At 54.7% G+C, this 19,510-nt stretch overlaps 7 protein-coding genes across 7 annotated transcripts; 4 read left to right on the top strand and 3 right to left on the bottom strand.

Moving 5' to 3' along the window:
• Positions 1-95: 95 nt before the first annotated feature.
• Positions 96-733, top strand: BDQ94DRAFT_51559 (uncharacterized protein). The gene has a single exon (XM_026775952.1). The coding sequence runs from the start codon at positions 294-296 to the stop codon at positions 636-638; it is 345 nt and encodes a 114-aa protein (XP_026625292.1). The 5' UTR covers positions 96-293; the 3' UTR covers positions 639-733.
• A 1,906-nt stretch (positions 734-2,639) lies between these two features.
• BDQ94DRAFT_179979 (SNF2 family N-terminal domain-containing protein) lies at positions 2,640-9,625 on the top strand (the record flags this gene model as incomplete). The annotated part of the gene is made up of 4 exons (XM_026773519.1): positions 2,640-4,136; positions 4,197-5,045; positions 6,046-6,784; positions 6,834-9,625. The coding sequence occupies 4 exons, from the start codon at positions 2,640-2,642 to the stop codon at positions 9,608-9,610; spliced, it is 5,862 nt and encodes a 1,953-aa protein (XP_026625291.1). The 3' UTR covers positions 9,611-9,625.
• Positions 9,626-9,971: 346 nt separating this feature from the next.
• BDQ94DRAFT_160229 (med21 domain-containing protein) lies at positions 9,972-10,635 on the bottom strand (the record flags this gene model as incomplete). Its single annotated transcript, XM_026769189.1, has 2 exons — positions 9,972-10,520; positions 10,594-10,635. 2 exons carry the CDS (start codon positions 10,633-10,635, stop codon positions 9,972-9,974), a joined length of 591 nt encoding a protein of 196 aa, XP_026625290.1.
• A 379-nt stretch (positions 10,636-11,014) lies between these two features.
• On the top strand, positions 11,015-11,878 carry BDQ94DRAFT_171506 (uncharacterized protein; the record flags this gene model as incomplete). The annotated part of the gene is made up of 1 exon (XM_026771791.1): positions 11,015-11,878. The coding sequence occupies one exon, from the start codon at positions 11,015-11,017 to the stop codon at positions 11,876-11,878; it is 864 nt and encodes a 287-aa protein (XP_026625289.1).
• On the bottom strand, positions 11,868-12,739 carry BDQ94DRAFT_145755 (kinetochore Spc24 family protein). The gene is made up of 3 exons (XM_026766702.1): positions 12,654-12,739; positions 12,210-12,607; positions 11,868-12,154 (listed from the first exon to the last, which is right to left on the bottom strand). The coding sequence occupies exons 1-3, from the start codon at positions 12,678-12,680 to the stop codon at positions 11,977-11,979; spliced, it is 603 nt and encodes a 200-aa protein (XP_026625288.1). The 5' UTR covers positions 12,681-12,739; the 3' UTR covers positions 11,868-11,976.
• Positions 12,740-12,997: 258 nt separating this feature from the next.
• On the top strand, positions 12,998-15,685 carry BDQ94DRAFT_160227 (uncharacterized protein; the record flags this gene model as incomplete). Its single annotated transcript, XM_026769188.1, has 8 exons — positions 12,998-13,016; positions 13,098-13,177; positions 13,232-13,526; position 13,596; positions 14,063-14,255; positions 14,306-14,847; positions 14,899-15,336; positions 15,394-15,685. The coding sequence occupies 8 exons, from the start codon at positions 12,998-13,000 to the stop codon at positions 15,683-15,685; spliced, it is 1,860 nt and encodes a 619-aa protein (XP_026625287.1).
• A 327-nt stretch (positions 15,686-16,012) lies between these two features.
• Positions 16,013-18,910, bottom strand: trpB (tryptophan synthase TRP5). Its single transcript, XM_026766701.1, has 3 exons — positions 18,572-18,910; positions 18,193-18,496; positions 16,013-18,134 (listed from the first exon to the last, which is right to left on the bottom strand). Exons 1-3 carry the CDS (start codon positions 18,705-18,707, stop codon positions 16,403-16,405), a joined length of 2,172 nt encoding a protein of 723 aa, XP_026625286.1. The 5' UTR covers positions 18,708-18,910; the 3' UTR covers positions 16,013-16,402.
• Positions 18,911-19,510: the final 600 nt, after the last annotated feature.

The following is a 19,510-nucleotide window of genomic DNA, read 5'->3' as shown; positions in this document are numbered from 1 at the left end:
CAGTAGTGGCAGCCGGAGAAGATGTCGCGTATGTCATATTGGCCATACTGGGCTGCGCATTGCTACTCGAGGCTCTGCACACGTAAGACTCGTCAGCATAACCAGAGATACGGGCGCCTTGGGCGTGCAAGTATTCAAAATCATCTTATCTCCCTTCCAGACATGGCAGGGGAATCACACATGATCTTCCCTGCGACTCCCCTCTCATTCCATCACCTGGTCTCGTCTATGGAACATCGCATAGGGAAAGGTTCTTGCTAGATACACATACCGCAGATTGGAAGTGGGCGCAGATGCGACCGAGGCCAAAGCAGAGAGTCCAGGCAGAGATGGGCCCAGAGAGCTGGGGAAGGCACTACCGTTGCTGCTACTGCCTGGGCTATGGGTGTATTTATCTAGAGAACTCGCCTCGGGAAGCGTTCCAGAATACTGCGACGACGCTGACGATGCTCCCGCACCAGTATCCGTGGTCGATTGGCGCGATCCCGATTGACTGTCAGTCGAGGAGGAGGTATGTTTGTAGTTCGAGTCTTGAGACTGGGAATTCGACGGCGACGGCGGACGAAGGGCTGGGTCGATGGGCGACGCCCGGAAGAGGAGTGAAGCCACCGTGGAGGTTGTCGGAGGGAACTAGCTAGAAATCCGGCCACAAATGACCGAACTGTAGACGATTCGAGAGGAGGGATTCCGTCGTTCCGGGAGTGGTATACGACGGTTTAGGAGGAAAGATTCGTGCCGTTGGAGAGGACCAGCCACGTCTGAAAGGGAGGAATGATATGGAATGTCGTTCAACTTTTTTTGGGTTGCCCAGTTGTAATCAAACGATCATTAGACTTTTTCCAAGCCCAAAGTACTTTTTCTTTTGTTTTTGATAATTGCTTTTGTCCGGCCCCAAGGGACGTCAGAGATTATACTCCAGGAGTAAAAGATCTCAACACAAGGCTGTCTCGGGGACAAGTTGCTGCAAGTTGACCCAAGGAGCGATTGCTGAAGGAGCGACAAGAAGGTGAAAAATAAAAAGTTCCAAGCGGATTGACCGGAAAGGAAACATGCGAAAGTAGATGATGGGTCTGGGGAAGGGGATTTGAGGCAAATCTGGAGGGGAACAGGATGGTCGGGAGGGAGAAGGAAGATCGAGGGTTGATTATCGGGGCTGCTATCGCGCGTCGGAGGCTATCGATTATTTATCGAAATGGCTCTGCGGAACCGCCGCTTGGCTGGGCCCAGCCGAGTCTTGGATACTGAGATTAAATCTTGGATAGGGATCCGTCACCCGTGGGAATTCCTCCTTATCACCTCCCTCCCCAGTCTCGGGCTGTTGCTATGCTATGCTTCTGCTCTCCAAGGTTTATGCGCCTATCTAATAGTATGCGCGGGACGGGCCCGGAATGAATCTTCGCAATGTTGTTGTCGCGCCCCTGCATGCCCCTTTCCCACCAGCCTAGTATTTACTGTGGCCGCCCCTGTGTTCTTGTTCTTCCTTTCAAGTCTGTCCTTCAACGGCCAATGACCATGTTTGCTCGTGATGATTCTTCTTCTTCCGTGATGGAGGTTGAGGTGGAGCTGAGCGTCAATAGGAGACTATAACCGGCAGAGTGGCTGACCAGCACTCATGCTTGCTGTGATCGGAATCAGTCATGGTTTGCTGATTGGTGCGCAACCGTTCGACTGTTGATGTTCTCCATTATGGCAACTCTTCATACATCATGCTACTGCACCCCGTTTCACTCTATCGGTCCATGTCTTAGATCGTAGCACAATCTCGTTGGAGCGACAAAGCCATGGCGCGCATATCGCGTGGTGTGGAAGTGCTAGAAAACGGCTGCCAGTGTCTGCACGGGGTCAATGGCAGCAGCTGTTGTTGATTAACTGGACGACAAGTATGACTGACGAGACCCTGAATTATTTGGCATGATTGAGCAGAGCATGGCTGTTACTATTTGTAGAAACAGAGACTGCGGAGTGAAGTAGTTTGTGTGTTTTCACGCTCAACCCACTGATGCTCTTGATCAGAGGAGCATTGAGAGCTCCAACTGAGTAGCAACATTCGTAGTATCTTTCCCCTTCCCCAGAAAACGTCTTTACCTTCTCCGGGGAAAAGCATCGCGTCGAGAGCCAACATTAATTCAGGGGCTTCCGTGAAGCTCGAGTGGATCCCAGCGGCACGATACGACCAGCGGTGGCGGTGCGGTATGGTATGGTATCCGGGGTGTGGCTGTTCTGGACCCTGACTGCCATGTGCTTGACTAAGCCGCAGTAATTTGCGGTACGGTGACGGTACGAGTGGTAATTGCGGCGAGCAGCCACTTCTTCAAGATGACAGCGGCGCTGCCTCGAACTCTCTCTCTGGCTCTGGATTCTTGGAATCTGCTCTCTCTCTCTCTCTCTCTCTCCCTCTCTTCCTCCCTCTTTCGCTTTCCCTACCTCTCCGTGGTCGGGGACTATCGCTTGTACTTCGTCTTTACTCGTCTCTGATCCAGTAATGGCTTGAGTTTGTCATTCAATCATCCTTCCCTTCTCGCCGTTCATTATCCATCCTCCCTTAATTCTTTCCCTTGCCCGTCGCCTTCATATGATCCCAAAGTGGTTGCCTCCCGACTTCTCCCATTATCTCATAGACTATCCCACTTCCATTCACCATGCCTAAAAGTAATCGGCCAGCGACCTCGGGTTACGCCCGCTTGGCTCAAGAGGAGGAAGATAGAGCCAATGACTTGTACGATTATTCAGACGATGACGACCTACACGCCCCCAGCACGATTTCCCAATCCGCCCCCCGATATGCTCCCATCTCTTCCCGTGCCCAGATGCAGGCCGCCGGCCTGTCCACGCCTCCCGAACACCGACGACGACTGAGTGGCCACTATCGCCGAGGACGAAGGAATTCCGGGGTCGACATCAAGGCCATCAATGCCCGTCTGGAACGGTGGGCGGAGGAGATCGCCTCCAAGTTCAAGATCAACCGCGTCAAGGGCAAGACCTTCGAGGAAGAGAAGCTGGAGATTTATCACTCCGTCTTTCAGGCTCCCGATGGAGTTCGACCCATCTCTGCGGAAGCCCTTGAGTCGGATGAGATTGAGGGGGCTGCGCGCAGAGCCCGTGACGAATTCGAGGAAATCGTGGAGAGTGTCCGGATAGCCATTGAGATGGGTGTCCATCCGAGGATGATCTCCCAGGGAAGCTCGGGTAGTTACTTTGCGCGCAATGCCGAGGGTAAAGTTGTGGGAGTGTTCAAGCCCAAGGATGAGGAACCGTATGCATCCCGCAACCCCAAGTGGACCAAATGGATCCACCGAAACTTGTTCCCCTGCTTCTTTGGTCGGGCATGCCTGATTCCCAACCTGTCGTATGTCTCGGAAGCCGCGGCGTATGTTCTCGACTCGCGTCTTCACACGAACCTTGTCCCCTACACCGACATTGTTTGGCTATCTTCGAAATCCTTCTTCTACGATTTCTGGGACCGCAGGAAAGCTTGGATGGGCAAGAGGCCGCTTCCTCCCAAAGCAGGCAGTTTTCAGGTCTTTTTGAAGGGCTACAAGGATGCGAATCTCTTTCTGCGAGACCACCCATGGCCAGACCAGACTAACACTGGTTTCCGAGCCGAGGATGCTCCGAAGCGCAAGAAGCGGCCTTGGAGTGAAGCTTGCCGCCCCTCGGGCGTCCATTCTGACGACGAAGACGAAGAAGAATACGAGGACGGCCAAGCGCGCACGCCATCCCCGCGCGAGGAGAGCCGGGAACGGCGGTTCTACTGGACGGAAGGCTTGAAGCAGTCGTTCCGGGAAGAACTGGAGAAGCTTGTGATCCTCGACTATATCATGCGGAACACGGATCGTGGATTGGATAACTGGATGATCAAGATCGATTGGAAGACGGAAGAGGTGTCCATTGTTGCTGACCCGCCAAAGCCCAATGGAGTGCAAACACAGGAGGACGATGAAGACATGCCGCCTGCTCGTCCCGTTTCTGTCAACTCGGACGGAACGGCTTCAGCCCAGCATCCGTATCGGCGACGTGAAGCGATGGTAGCCGTCAGCCGTACTGGAACCCCATTGAACGCAACCGATCCCCAGGTAACCGTTCAGATCGGAGCGATCGACAACAGTTTGTCCTGGCCGTGGAAGCATCCCGATGCCGTAAGTCCAATGTCTTATTCCAAAGCGATGTCTCCCAGAACCCTTGCTAACTTGTCATAGTGGCGAAGCTTCCCGTTCGGCTGGCTCTTCCTTCCGGTTTCTCTGATCGGTCAGCCGTTCTCGCAGAAAACTCGCGACCATTTTCTGCCCCTTCTTACCTCGACGGCCTGGTGGAGCGGGACTCAAATGGCCCTCCGGCGGGTATTTTCGCAGGATTCCGATTTCAAGGAGAGCATGTTTGCTCGTCAGATTGCGGTTATGAAGGGACAGGCCTGGAACGTAGTGGAAACGCTGAAGCACCCCGACCATGGCCCGCTCGAGTTGACGCGACGGACGCGTGTGTGCGTCTGGGATGATCTGGTGGATGTTCCGGTCGCTATCCCCCTCCGCGGGCCGTCTACCGATGCGCAGAAACGAAAGGTGAAGAGCTACGAACATTACGATAAGCACGCCAGTTACGATCCCGACAACGAGGAGATGGACATTGGTGCCGCCATGTCCTTTGGTACTGGCCCTGATGTCGACCTGCTGGGCTTGAGTTCTCCTCCGAATGAGTTGCCCAACCCGAACCGATTCGAGCTCTCCCGCGGGCGCGGGTCCAGCTCGGGACATGTCCGGGCCCAATCCGGCAGCCCTGCTACGATGGGCGACTATCGGTTTGGGCGCGACAGTATCGACGAGCTGAGCCAGGGGCGAGGTTTGGACCGAAGCTGGGCGACACTCCCTCCCCGTCCGGGCAACCGGCACCAGAAGCACAGTTCGGTATCCAGTACGCGCGGGCAGGCGCATCTGATCTGGAGCAGCGACGACCTGGAAGGCGACCTGGGATATGCCGCCGCCGAGGGCATGGAAGGCAACCAGCGCAAGGTGATTGTCGAGCGACTCGAGGCAGTCAAGAGCAAGAACCCGGTCTTTACCTGGTGTTAATCCGGTTGTTGCTTGCTGATCAGTCAGGATCTGCTTCGTCGGCGCAGGTCCCCTCATCTTTCCATTCTTCTTCTCATTCTCCTTCTTTACTTCACATCTTCTTCTCTTCTTTTATTTAGCGTGTATCATGATAACCTGGCATGAGGAGTTCTTTTGCAGGGTCTGGTCCTTGTTGGAAAAAATCTTGATGGTTTTAGTCATAGAAATGGAAGTTGATCTTCGCGAGGGATTTTTGGGCGGTTGCCTCCTTGTCTACCTTATACATAATACACCAGTATATAGTTTTTTTGAAGTGCATTTAGAATCTAATACAAAGTCAGCGATGAAGTGAGAGTGCCTTGAGCGGTAGAAGTCAAACCTCGTATAGCCCAGATATCGATATCAATCGGATATCAGCAGGTGAAAAGTGGGCACTGAAACTGCGCCGACCGAGGAAGACCCGCAATCTTATCACGTATCGGTGGTTCCTCGTCACGGTCAAGCAACTAGATACTTCCTACAGTACCTCCAGTAATTATCGACTATCTCTTTCTTCTCTCTGTCATCCCTCACTCTGCCATCATCACTGGCTTGCTTCTTTCGGCACTTCCTCCTGTCCGGCCGATCATCTCATCCTGACCGTAAGATGGAAGAGATCTGAGCTCCCCCTCACACACACTCTCTCTCTCTCTTGACGCTCATCCCTACGCCGCCACCACCACCAAGGCTACCACCACCAACTAACCGGATTGCCGCCCTCCGAGTAACTCCCTCTCTGTTGGATGCTCAGCCCAGCCTTTCTCTCCACCCGCAGCAGGCAATCCAGGCCTTCTTTCGAACCGATCTAGATGTCCCTCTCATCTTCCCCGCCACCGTCTCATCCGATCCGTGATCAGTCACTGGGCCTAACACTCTACGTCGCACGCGTGTCTCGGGCACCTGCATCGAGTACCGAATCATGGCTTCCCACGCCGCCATGCTCCTGGACCCGCGGGCCTACAAGAAGCAACTTCAACAACAGCAGCAGAAAAACAATGGTAACTCCCCGGTTCCCACTCGAACCCCATCGGATCGCTGGAGCGATGGACCCGGTGATCCTTACCAAGAGGACCATCACCAACACCGTCCATATTCCTTGCCTGCTTCACTGCGTTGCCCCTCCCCTCCAGATGACCCCATCGACTCAGACCCCAACGAAAACTCACATATTTTCCCAGTAGGAACAAGCGCCCAACAGGATCCGTCGTCCTCGCCTCAGCGCACTGTCGTTGCGCCGCCCGCGGGAACCGCCTCCGCTGCCCAGCGGCTTTTGAGTCCCCGGCGCCGTCTGCCGTCGCAGCGGGCGAGTCCCAGGTCAAAGTCCAGATCGCAGTCACTATCTACGAGGTCGCCGAGTACTCGCGATACGGGGAGTTCGTCGCCGCAGCAGCAGGAGACGAGTGTGGAACCTGCGCTTGATGTGGAGTTTGCTAGTGCTCAGTTCGAGGACCGGACGGACGGCAAACGGCCTTCGGAACAGATGGACGAGACACGCCATGGGAGCTTAATTGAAAATATGTACGGGGTGGAGGGGCGTTCTAGCCAGCTATATAAGAGGGTCAAAGTAGAAGAGGAGGGGCCAAGGTCTGTAAACCGCAAGTTCACAGGCGTGGGAAATACGGGCTTGGGTGATTGGATGAAGGATGGCCGTTCAAATTCGAATTCCCCGGCCGTGCTGCCTGATATTGTTGACTTGACTACTGGTAGGATGATGGATATGTGGGTTGTAATGATATGCTGACTCTCTATCAGATGTGTCAGGACCAGCGACTGATGATGACGATGTGCAGGTCACCGGCTCGAATGACCTCAGTCTTCAGCGGGTCTGTTACGGGAAAATTGAGAATGCCACGATCCAGGCGCAGTTGGTTCCTAAGCCTTCGTCACAGACTATCTTTGGCGACTCCACGCATGACTGGCCTTCCATGAAGCTAGGCGTGCATCGGCAGCCGGGCCAGAACAACCGGATCGAGGTGTCCGATCCTAACGGTAAGATATTTGGGATGGTCGACGCGAAGACGGCGTCGGTGATCGTTCCGCTTCTAGACTCGCCGGCTCTGAAGGTGAATATTACCGCCCGGTTGGACGTCCGGAGAAGAAAGGACGACGAGTGGCCCTGGGCGCCTTGCTCATATGCATACCGAGCCTCCGTCAATTTGTATGGCCTGAGAAAGGATGCGGAGCTTGTGGGGAAGCATCTGGGTCAGCATAATGTCTGGCTGGGGACGCCATTTTCTGTGGAACAGGGCGTTCCTGTGCACAACCCCCATGCAGAGAGGCGACGGGCTCAAGCGGCGATGCTGCCTGCGGCAGCTGCGAGGGGCCGGGTGGGAGTCAACTATGAAGTGCGTACAGCCGAAGAAGTAAACGACGCGGTGATGAAAATGTTCGATCAGCTGCAGAGCGCCGAAAATCTGCCCGAGATGGACCCTCCGCCTTCTTTGATCACACCATTGCTTCGGCATCAGAAGCAGGCACTTTGGTTCATGACGGAGAAGGAGAAGCCGCGCAAGTTTGGGCCCAAGGAGGCGGACAATAACTCTCTCTGGCGGATGGTTTATCGCTCTAATGGAAAGAGGCGGTACCGAGAGATCATCAGCGGGATGGTGCTAGATGAAGAGCCTCCACAGAGTCTGGGAGGACTGCTGGCGGATATGATGGGGCTGGGTAAGACCTTGAGTATTCTCTCCTTGGTTCTTTCTTCTTTGGAGGAGGCCAGCCAGTGGGCGGATTCAATCCCAGATCCCGAGCTAGTCCGCAGCTCGCCGGGCATCCGCAATACCAAGACGACGCTTCTGGTGGCGCCCCTCAGCGCGGTCAACAACTGGACCAACCAGATCAAGGAGCATCTGCGGGAAAATGCGCTTTCGTTCTATGTTTTCCATGGACCGACGCGGACGAATGACGTGGAAGAATTGTCCAGGTATGACCTAGTGATCACCACGTACAGCATCGTCCTCAGCGAGCTGTCTGGACGAGGCGCAAAGCGTGGCGTAAGCCCTTTGACCAAGATGAACATGTTCCGCATTGTTCTGGATGAAGCGCACACAATCCGCGAACAGAGTGCAGCACAGACCCAGGCCATTTTCAAGCTCAACTCCCAGCGACGATGGTCCGTGACCGGAACGCCCATCCAGAATCGTCTCGAAGACCTCCTCTCGGTCACCAAGTTCCTGGGGCTCTTTCCTTATGACGACCGAGGGCGGTTCGGAATGCACATCCTCAGTCGCTTCAAAACGGGCGATGCATCAGTGCTGGCCAGCTTGCGAGTGCTGGTGGACTCTTTCACCCTCCGCCGGGTAAAGGACAAGATAGATCTTCCGGCACGGCACGATAAGATCATCATGCTCACCTTTACGGAGAAGGAACAGCAATTGCATGAGTTCTTCCGCAAGGAGTCCAACGTCATGATGCGGGTAATTGCCGGTGAGGAACAGTCCAAGATGAAAGGTCGCATGTACCACCACATCCTCAAGGCCATGATGATCCTCCGACAGATCAGTGCGCACGGCAAGGAACTCCTCGAGCCAGACGACCGCAAGCGTATCAAGGGGATGAGCGTGCACGACGCAATCGATCTCGAAGAGGGCGCAGGCGACGCTGCCGGAGCCACTGACAAAAAGGCTTACGAAATGTTCACACTCATGCAGGAGACTTCCGCAGACACATGCGCTGTATGCGGGAAGCGCCTGGAGGAGCCAAGTTCCGATAATGGTCCGACCGACAAGCAAACAGCCATGGCGATCCTGCTGCCGTGCTTTGATGTCCTGTGTCCAGACTGTTTCTCGGGGTGGAAACACGCTTTCGACCGTCCAGTGGGCTCCGTACACGATATCAAATGCCAAGTTTGTGATGGCTGGATGCCCGCCTCGTATTCCACCATCACGGTAGGCGGACTGCAGGACTACCTGGTGGATCAAGCGCAAGCCAAACAGAGTCGACGACACGGCAAGACGCTAGGGGAGTACGAGGGGCCACACACGAAGACCAAGGCGCTGGTGACACAGCTCTTGGAAACAGCCGACGAGAGTAAGAACCAGGGGCCTGAGGAGCGGCCGATCAAAAGCGTGGTGTTCTCGGCGTGGACGTCGCACCTGGACTTGATCGAAATTGCGCTGCGCGACCACGACATCACCGGGTTCACGCGGCTCGACGGGACGATGAGTCTGGCAGCGCGAAGCAAGGCGCTGGAGGAGTTTCACAACAACCCAGATATCACGGTGCTCCTGGCGACAATTGGGGCCGGCGGCGTGGGTCTGAACCTGACAGCGGCGTCGAAGGTGTATATAATGGAGCCCCAGTACAATCCGGCGGCAGTGGCACAGGCCGTGGATCGGGTTCATCGCATTGGACAGACGCGCGAAGTGACGACAGTTCAGTTCTTGATGAAGGGCAGTATCGAGGAGAAGATCTTCGAGCTTGCGAAGAAGAAGCAGCAATTGGCAGATCTGAGTCTGAACCGGGGGAAGCTGGATAAGAAGGAGGTGCAGGAGCATCGCATGCGCGAATACCGGAGTTTATTCAAGTGATGGCGATATACCGATGATTCCTTTATTTCCTAGTGAAGCGCCATGTTCACTAGAAGGAGATGCGCATACTGATAATACTGGTTTGATACCCGAGAGGCGTTTGGTTGATTTATTGCATTCCTGGATTCTCTCTGCATTGACTCATATGGATTTCTTTTACCCCATTCATTTGATCTCATTGACATGGTTGAACTATCTCCTTTTTGCTATGTGATTAATTCCGCAGTACACGATAGAGGAGAAAGGAGGAAAGGAAGAAAGACAAAGACAGAAAGCTAATTAGAAGACGCAAGTCAAACTCCATACTCCATACATCATCCCACATACATGAAACACATCCATTATCCACCAACAATATAAACTACTCCCTAGAATAAATCCCCCTCTCCACCACCCCCAAAACACCCTCCAACCTCCTCCTCAACACCCCCAACTCGCGTCTCCTCTCCTCCCTCACCCCCTCCACAACCCTCAACTCCCCCTCCAGCTCCCGGATCCGCCTCTCCTGCTCCGCCTCACTACTATCTATCCCCGGCAACACACTAATTAAGTACTCGATCTGCTGCTCCTTAATGACGAGATCGCGCGCTAGTTCCCGTTGTCTGGCTGCAAATGTAGCGGGGCTGTCCGGCGCAGGTAGACCTTCACCATCTGGGCTTTGTTGCTGTTGATCTGCATTTTGCCCTCCGGTTTGGGGATTTGTGGTGTCGGGTGGTGGTGGCGACGCTTGCGATTGGGATTGTGCTGCTTGGGGCGCGGACGCTGGGACCGGGGGGGTAGATGCGTTCTTGGGGATTTTTGCCAGTAGGGGCGCAGCGCTGGGGGTTGTGCTTGTGGGAGGCGGCGTCGCGGGGATGTTGTCGTGGTAGGTCGTTAGGTAGCATAGAGTCGCGTAGAATTGGGTTGCGAGCTGTGGTTTTAGAGTTAGTTGGGTGTGGCTGGTGTTGGTGTTGAGGGTGAGGGTAATGGGATGGGGGATGTACCTGGTCGAGGCAGGTTTGAAGTTGGGTTAAGATGTCTGCCATGTTGGGTTCCTTTCTCCCTTTTTGTGTTCCAAATTGTGATTGAAAGGTGGTGGCGGGGTTGTAGTGTAGGCGTGGGGTGTAGGCGTAGGTGTATAGGGTAGTTGTGAGAACAGTTGTAGAGGTGATGGTGATGGTGATGGTAATGGTGGAGAGTGAAGAAGTGGAAGAGCTAAGCTAATCTCCGCTCCGATAAGTGATTGGGTTTTGATTCCGCCGATAACCCCAAATAAAGTATTTCTCCAACTTCTTACTTTCTCTCCTCATGTATGTCTATTTCTGTTTCCGCCACATAACTTCTACGAAACACTAACATTCAATTAAACCATAGTATACACACAAACCCAATGCATCACACCAGCAGCCTCTCATAATAAGAACAATGACAACACTATCCCCCCTAACCCGCCGCCTCTACAAACTCCCCCACCCCCCAACCCCCCCATCTTCTTCTTCCCACACCACTCTCCCCTCCTTTCTCGCCCACGCCTCACGCACCTCCCTTCCCCCTACAAGCACAACCTACATCGGCACCCACTACGAATACACCATCCAATCTACCCTCCGCTCCTCTGCCCTCCTCCTCCACCGCACCGGCGGCCGCTCCGACGCCGGCACAGACCTCGTCGGAACCTGGCATCTCCCCGCACACGAGCATCCGCCGCGCGTCCTTGTGCAATGCAAGGCGCTCAAGACGAAGCTCGGGCCCAATATCGTCCGTGAGCTCGAAGGCACGTTCTCGTCGGCGCCGGTGGGGTGGCGCGGGACAGGCGTCATCGGGATGCTGGTTAGTCCCAGGGAGGCGACGAGGGGCGTGCGGGAGGCGTTGACTAGGAGTCGGTTTCCGTTGGTTTGGTGTCTTGTTGGGTTGGAGGGGAGAGTTAGGCAGGTGCTTTGGAACGAGAGCGTCGAGGGGGTCGTCGGGGGTGGGTTGGGGATTGGGGTTGTTTATTGTGCGAATGAGCAGGGGGATAACAGGGATGCGGAGGCGAGGGTGACGTGGGATGGGGAAGAAGTGCCTGGCATAGATGATGTGGTGGAGAGGATGGAGGTTATGCAGAGGAGGTGGTTTGAGTTGTGGGATGTTGGGGAGGAGAGGTGGGAGGAGGTGCTGGGGGTCGTGGAACGGTTATTTCCGTTTGAGAAGCCATTGCTGTATGCTAGGGACGGGAGGGTGAGTGGGTTGAGTGAGGAGGAGAGGGAGCTTGTGAGGAGAGAGTTGAAGAGTAGGTCTACTTCAATATAGAGCAAATCGTATAGAATGTAATAATAGTATAGTATTGTCATATCAAGCCAGGGTATATCCGTAAACGCCATCCGAACCATCCATCTCATCAAACACATCTACCCCTGCATCGTCGACCAGAAGTAGTTCGAATAGAAGAACCGCGAGAACTTCGGGTCAATGTTCACCACATGCACATCGCCCTTGCGACTATTGCGGATCACCGCCTTGGTGAAGTTGCCTGCATCGTCCGCCTCGATATCCACGCCCAAGGACCGGTAGATTTTCAATCGCAGCCTACCAAATAGTCAGCCTCCCGGTACTACATGTCAAACAAATGAGAAGTACTCACAGCGTCGCATCATCCATCTCGCGCTCGCGGCGCGTCGGTTCATCGCCCTCCAACCCCTGCGCCTCCAGATCGGCCAGTCGCTCCTTCAGCATCTCCAGCTCGCCTTCTAAGCGCTCGCTTTCAATCTCCAGCTCGGTAGCCGACTTGGCAATACGGAATTTCTTCGTGTCCAGCTCGACCATCTCCGCCGCGTGCTTGCCAGAGTCATGCGCCGCCACGGCCTCCTCATGCTGGGCCGTCAGCGCGGACAGGTGCCGCGAGAGCTTGCGCAGGGCCGATTCGGCTTCGCGTGTACGCAATTCGCGCGATTGTTGTAGTGCGGCGAGCGAGTCATTGATGCGGGTGACGGCTTGTTTATCGGGGTGGATGTTGAAGTTACCGATGGTGTGGTTGATGAGCTGGAGAGTCAGCAGTGGGCATGATGAAGGGGCAAAAGTAACATACACCAGCGGGATTCTCGTCGAGAAGCATGATGACGGTAGATTCAGGGATATATACGTAGTGTGTTAGATATCTACCTTGTAGTTCCGATAGCAATGGCAGCAAATACACTCCGGAAGTGGAGAGATGTTTGTTGTTGGAGCAACCGCCACCGCCGCACGCACCGCCACAGCGCGTGACGCCAGGCAGACCGGCGATGATTCCGAATCTTCTCTTGTCGCTGCCGGCCAAAGTCTTCGTCTTCCCACCAGATTCATCGCTATTTCTTCATAATGGGTTCTAATCTTCCTTGTGAGTATTTCTATTCTTGTTGGCGCTGGTTCCCCCCGCTAACTGCATGCCTGCAGATGCTGCCGATGCTGAGAGGTCAGCGCTTCCCCCATCGGATACTCTACCAATACCCCAGATCCCAGCGAAGCTAACCGGTGCACAGTCCGCTAAAGCCAGCGGAACTTCAGGTGCTCCGCGCCCAGTATGAGAAGGAAGGTGACTACGTGGGGATTCAGACCAAGTTCAACTACGCCTGGGTAGGTGCCGGCAGATATCCCGATGCAGGCCCGTTTGGCTGACAGCATGTATAGGGCCTGATTAAATCCAACGCCCGAGTCGAACAACAAGAGGGTGTCCGTCTGCTGTCGGAGATCTTCCGCGCGGCACCCGAACGACGTCGCGAATGCCTGTACTACCTCGCGTTGGGCAACTACAAGCTCGGTAACTACGGCGAAGCCCGTCGGTACAACGATCTGCTGCGTGATAAGGAACCCGGGAACTTGCAGGCAGCTAGTCTGGGCCAACTCATCGACGAAAAGGTGTCGAAGGAGGGCCTGATGGGTATTGCCATCGTGGGTGGGCTGGCGCTGGCGGCCGGCGTGGTGGGTGGATTGGTGATGCGGGGGGCAAAGAGACGCTGAAGGGACTGTGAAATGATTGTTCTGGGTGCATGAGTGTAAATAGGGCTGCTTGGTGTTTTTATTCTAGCATTGGGGCGTTCTGACAGCAAGATTGGATGCGTGATTAATGTTAATGGATGCTATCACTATCAATATGGGAATGTCTTCAGCTGCGCCACAGGTGGCTAACGTCATCCCGAGTCGTTTCTTCTTTCCTGCTTTTCTCTTTCTTTCCTCCATCTTCTCTTATCTCCATCTTCTCTTATCTCCATCTCCTTGCTGTCATCTGATGTTGGTTTCTTTTTGATATCTAGCATATATTCCCGTCGGATGAATCCCATGCTTTAAGTCTTTGTCCCCGTCACGCCCGTGGCCACATTGGATGAACGAATGCGTGCCCAACGAGCCATGAATGACGCTGCATTGCGCTGCTGCTCTCGAACTCTCAACCACCACCACCTCGACATCCCTTCTGCCTGATTGATTCGTCAGATCTCGTCTCCTGCACAACCATCTGACTAGTGTCTACGGTGACAACCTTCCACCCCACCTTTTCATCGTCCCCCTCTCATCCACGCTTCGTTTCGCCGTTGGATTCCGGATCGCCATGGCCGACGTGGGGGATCGCATGTTCTGCCATGCTTGTGGCGGCGTCTGGCTGCGCGAAGCCCACGGCATGATCTGTCCGCACTGCGAGTCAGACTTTACTGAGATTGTATGATCTCTTCCTCTATCAGTTCCTTCATTCCTATCTGACCATTCCAGATCGAAATCCCGCCAGATCCCGACGCCGAACCCCCGCCCTCATTCCACCGCCCCCCCTCGCCCCCCGCCGCGGACAACGCCCGCTCCCCGAACCCATGGGCAGACCATAATCCCTGGGCACACCAGGAGGAAGATGATGATATCGATCATGGTTGGGGACCGGGACATGGAAATGGATTCACCCATCGCACATATCGGTCCCCGGACGGCCGCTTCACCTTTTCCACCACAACCTATACCCACGGTCTCCGAGGGGGGTCACCCCCAACCCAACAGCGACAAGCGAACCCCGACCCACTGATGCCGATGGTGCAGGGTCTAGACAGCATCTTCCATGGTCTCGCAAGCACCTACAGACAGCAAAATCGCCCAGGCGGCCAAGCTCAGGCTCCAGGCTCGGATCGCGACCGCGGGAGGACACTGGGATCTTTTGCGTTCGACATCGAGGCGGAGGGCCGGACCGGCACGCAGGCCGGCGGTCTGCACCCGCGAGATGCGGATGGTCCGCAACCGGTGAATAATCCTCTGCGGACTCTGGGCGAGTAGGTGCTGCTGATGACATTGCTGCACGTTGCAGGGCTAACGAATATCAGTATCTTGGAGCTGTTCCGCTCGGATTTCGGTACAAATACACAGGCGGGCGGCACTGGCGGCGTGCGGGTGATGACGGGGCCGAATCCCCTCGCCATGCTGTCCACGCTGCTAAACTTTGATCGTCATGGGGACGCAGTATACTCGCAAGAGGAGCTGGACCGCGTGATCTCGCAGCTGATGGAACAGAACGCCAACCGGGGAGCGCCACCACCAGCCCCACCCAGTGCGATCCAATCGCTGCCGAAGAAGAAGGTCGATGAGGAGATGCTGGGGAGCGAAGGTCGAGCGGAATGCTCGATTTGCATGGACGCGGTGGAACTAGGGACGGAGGTCACGGTGCTACCTTGCAGCCACTGGTTTCACTACAGCTGCATCGAGCTGTGGCTGAACCAGCACAACACGTGTCCGCACTGTCGGCGAAGCATTGATGCGCCCCAGTGAGTTCCCTATTCTATGTTTGCTTCGTTACGCAGACCCTCTCTAACGACATGCAGATCCGAAAGCGCCAACAGTCCTCCCGGAAACCGGCCAGCAGCAGAAGGCACAAGCGGCAACCCAGTAGTTATTCCCGACAGTCCGGAGCGCGAACGGAGCCAGCCATCAGCAACGCGAGACGCTGCATCCCCATCAGGCTGGAGCTCACAGTCATTCTCCTCGTGGTCATCGCCATGGTCAGGCTCAGAGGGCCCAGAACAACAACAACAACAACGCCGGAGTAGTCGAGGAGAAGGGTCCGGAGGGTTTACGGGATGGGTGCGCAGCCGACTCGGCGGAGGGAGCAGCTGATGACGACATGGAAGCATACAATTATATTGGGAGATTGATGATTGACGAGGTGTATTTAGTAATGACTTGCTTGGGAGTTTGCTTTATAATGACATGACACGACACGATAAAGATAACTATGCACACGCCCGCATGCACACACAGACAGCATTGATACCTTATCTATACTATCTATCCATCTAAGGCTTTATTTACGATTACCACCGTACATTAAGAACTAAATCATTACGTTCGTAACAATCTAAATGCATTACCCTGGACGCCAAAATTACTGTACCGTACTATACTATAACTTTACCATAACATTGGAAAAGTGAAGTAGCATACTCGAAGAAGAACCCCAATAGCATTCGATACTGGTATATGTACTATAAACTCTCTAGATCAAGCCAAAAAGATAAAACTGAAACGATGAACCGAAATCACCTCAACCGAAAGTAGTAAAAGTGAGTACCGAAAGATGACAATGAAATGAACTTGAAACCGAGCACAGAACCGAGAAGACTTTTTCCTTTTCCTTTTTTGCTTATCACTTTTGGGTGCAGGATTCCTTCATCGCTCTGAAAATCGTAAGAGGAAAATGCAAGGGGGTTGTAGAGAGTCTAGGCGGAATGAATCTACAGTATAATAGATGAAGAGGGATAGAAATAGAATAGGTAGTAGATGTCAAGAGGTATGAGGGAGGAAGAAAGATGAGGAGGGAGGAGGGGTGGTGATTTAGAAGCGCAAGTCCCAGCCGATCTTAGGACCCAGACGAGGCAGCTCATCAGCCACACTCTGGACATCCTTGTCACCTCTTCCACTGAGGTTAAGGACGATGTTGTCACCCTTCTTCATGGACTTGGCGAGCTCCATGGCACCAAAGACGGCGTGGGAAGACTCCAGAGCGGGGATGATACCCTCGGTCTGAGCGAGAGCACGGAAGCCGGTGAGGGCTTCGGCGTCGGTGGCAGCAATGAACTTGGCGCGGTCGCTGTCCTTCCAGTTGGAGAGCTCGGGCCCGACACCGGGGTAGTCGAGACCGGCGGAGATGGAGTGGGTTTCGGAGATCTGGCCGTGCTTGTCCTGGAGAACGTAGGTGCGGACACCGTGGAAGACACCCTTGCTGCCGCCGGAAAGGGTGGCGGAGTGGCGGTCGGTGTCGACACCGTCACCACCGGCTTCAACACCCAGGAGCTTGACGCTGGGGTCGTTCGAGAAGGGGTAGAACATACCCACGGCGTTACTGCCACCACCGACGCAGGCGACGACAGCATCGGGCAGCTTGCCGATGAGGGTCTTCATCTGTTCCTTGGTTTCATCACCAATGACAGACTGGAAGGTACGCACGATGGTCGGGAAGGGGTGAGGCCCGATGGCGGAACCGATGATGTAGTGGGTAGTGTCGAGGTGGACAACCCAGGCGCGGAGGGCCTCGTTGACAGCATCACGGAGGGTGCGGCTGCCGGCGTCGACGGCAACGACGGAAGCACCAAGAAGTCTCATACGGAAGACATTGAGAGCCTGACGACGGACATCCTCGGCACCCATGTACACGACACACTCCATGCCGAACTTGGCGCAAACGGTAGCCGTGGCGACACCGTGCTGGCCAGCACCAGTCTCGGCAATGATTCTCTTCTTGCCCAGACGGCGGGCAAGCAGGATCTGACCGAGAGCGTTGTTGATCTTGTGACTTCCAGTGTGGTTAAGATCCTCACGCTTCAACCAGATGTTGGCACCGCCGACATGCTCCGTCAAGCGGTCAGCAAGATGAAGGCTGCTGGGACGGCCCATGTAGGGGTAGTAGGAGCGGTATTCCTCCCAGAACTTAGGGTCGTTGCGCGCCTCATCAAAGCCACGCTCGAGCTCGGCCAAGCAGTCCATCAGGGATTCGGGCACGTACTGGCCACCGAACTCACCGAAACGGGAGGGAATGAGAGCAGGGTCACCAGAGCCGTTCAGAGCTTCAATCTGGTCGACCAGGCCCGGGCCAGCCGGGGTGTCGTCGTTGGTAATGACATCAGTGGGCTGAGAGAGGGCAGGAGGAGCCTCCTTCAGGACGGGGTCAAGCACGTTGACGGAGCCAGTCACCTTGCCCTGAGCGTCTCTCTCGAGGCGACGACCGGTCACGCTGGTAAGGTAGTCCTGGGCATGCTTAGCCGCCTGGCCGGCAGGGGCGTCACCCAAAACGGTGATGATCTGGCTACCAATAACAACACCCTCAGAGATGTTCTGGACGGACAGGAAGTGCTCGCGGGTGCTGACACCGAATCCTAGTGCCGTAGGCACGTTTCCGGACCAAGTGTGAACGCGAGACAGGAGTTCGGGCAGGTTCGAGCTGAGCTTTCCGGTGGCACCGGTGACACCCATTCTGGAGACGACGTAGATGAAGGAATCGGCAATCTTGCAAAGAAGCTTCATACGGGACTCGGAGGTGGCGGGAGCAATGAGGGGAACGTAAGAGAGACTACAGAAAATGTTAGACCAGCTACCCATTTTGCGCACACGATGCATTCAAAACGTACCCAGCGCTGGCGCAAAGATCTCTGAAGCGAACAGCCTCCTCCGGGGGCAGATCGACCATGATGAAACCATTGACGCCGGCTTCCTTGCAGTGTTGGAGCATGAGCTCCTCACCATACTGCATCAGAGGGTTGTAGTAGCCCATCAGAAGAACGGGTGCCCTCAGACCGCGGCTTCTGGCGGCGCGGACCTGGTCCAGGACCATGGGGATCGTGACACCATTGGCCAAAGCCTGAGTGTTGGCCTTCTGAATAGTCGGTCCGTCTGCGATGGGGTCGGTGAAAGGGACACCCATTTCGATAATGTCTGTTGCAGGTCACCAGCATCGATTAGTTCCCCTCCATCTTGAAATGTTGCAGAAGGCGGGGGTCGACAACATACCAGCACCACCATTTTCCAGGCCCATCAGAACATCTACGGTCTCCTCGACAGTAGGATATCCTGCAGTGAAGTAGGCGACCAGAGCAGCACGCTTCTCCTGCTTAGCTCTGGCGAATGCATTCTTGATTCCGTCCATGGTGGCGGGAGGTGGGGTGACACCCGACGAGTGGTGGTTAAGGGAGTAAGAACGGGGGAAAGGGAAGCGGAGGAAAAGGAAGTAGAAGCAAAAGGTAAGAGACGAGAAGAAAGAAAAAGAGACCAAGAACGGTCAATTGGGGAAATACGTGGAGGGAAAGCTGGGGGAGGGAAGAGTCGAGAAGGAGGAGAAGCGGAAGAAAGTGGGTTTGAGTCACCGAGGATTACTGAGTAATTACGGTGAGTGACGCCTGCTGGTATTTTCCCCGCCCCGGTCAGGTGATGGTGGCGATAAGATAAAAAAGAGGAAGAAAAAATACGGACAGGTACCGCTGGGTATGAAATTATCGGATTTACGGATTTGCATGTTTTACACAACGACATCTGTCTGTCTGTCTGTCTGTCTGGGTTGGGGATCGATTATTAGATTACTTATGTAGTTGTCAACACTTCCTCCAAATGTCAAAAGGGAAGAAAACAAGTCAGAAGGTGTAAGAAATAAACAGCACTATTCACAGACGCCGCAAGCTATGCATATATAGATCTGCCCTGACCGAGCAAGACCCCAGTCGCCACGAGGCAATAGGGACTTAATGCCAGGGACCATCTCCTCCAAGAGACGCGCAATGACAGAGACTGGAGCAGAGGGGACCCAGCAGCGGACGACAACAGTGATAACAACAACACAATAACACAAGGAGCACAAATCTGATCCCAAATCCCATTTCACACTTTTGATCCTTCGCCAACCCAGATGTCTGGTACATCAATCCCAAGTGTTATCCCAAACCTGCAACCTAGAAG

This window comes from Aspergillus welwitschiae (assembly GCF_003344945.1).
Source record: "Aspergillus welwitschiae strain CBS 139.54b unplaced genomic scaffold BDQ94scaffold_20, whole genome shotgun sequence".
Classification (NCBI taxonomy): Eukaryota; Fungi; Ascomycota; class Eurotiomycetes; order Eurotiales; family Aspergillaceae; genus Aspergillus; species Aspergillus welwitschiae.
Note: the sequence above shows the minus strand (reverse complement) of the source record. Positions and strands in the feature narration are given on the sequence as shown.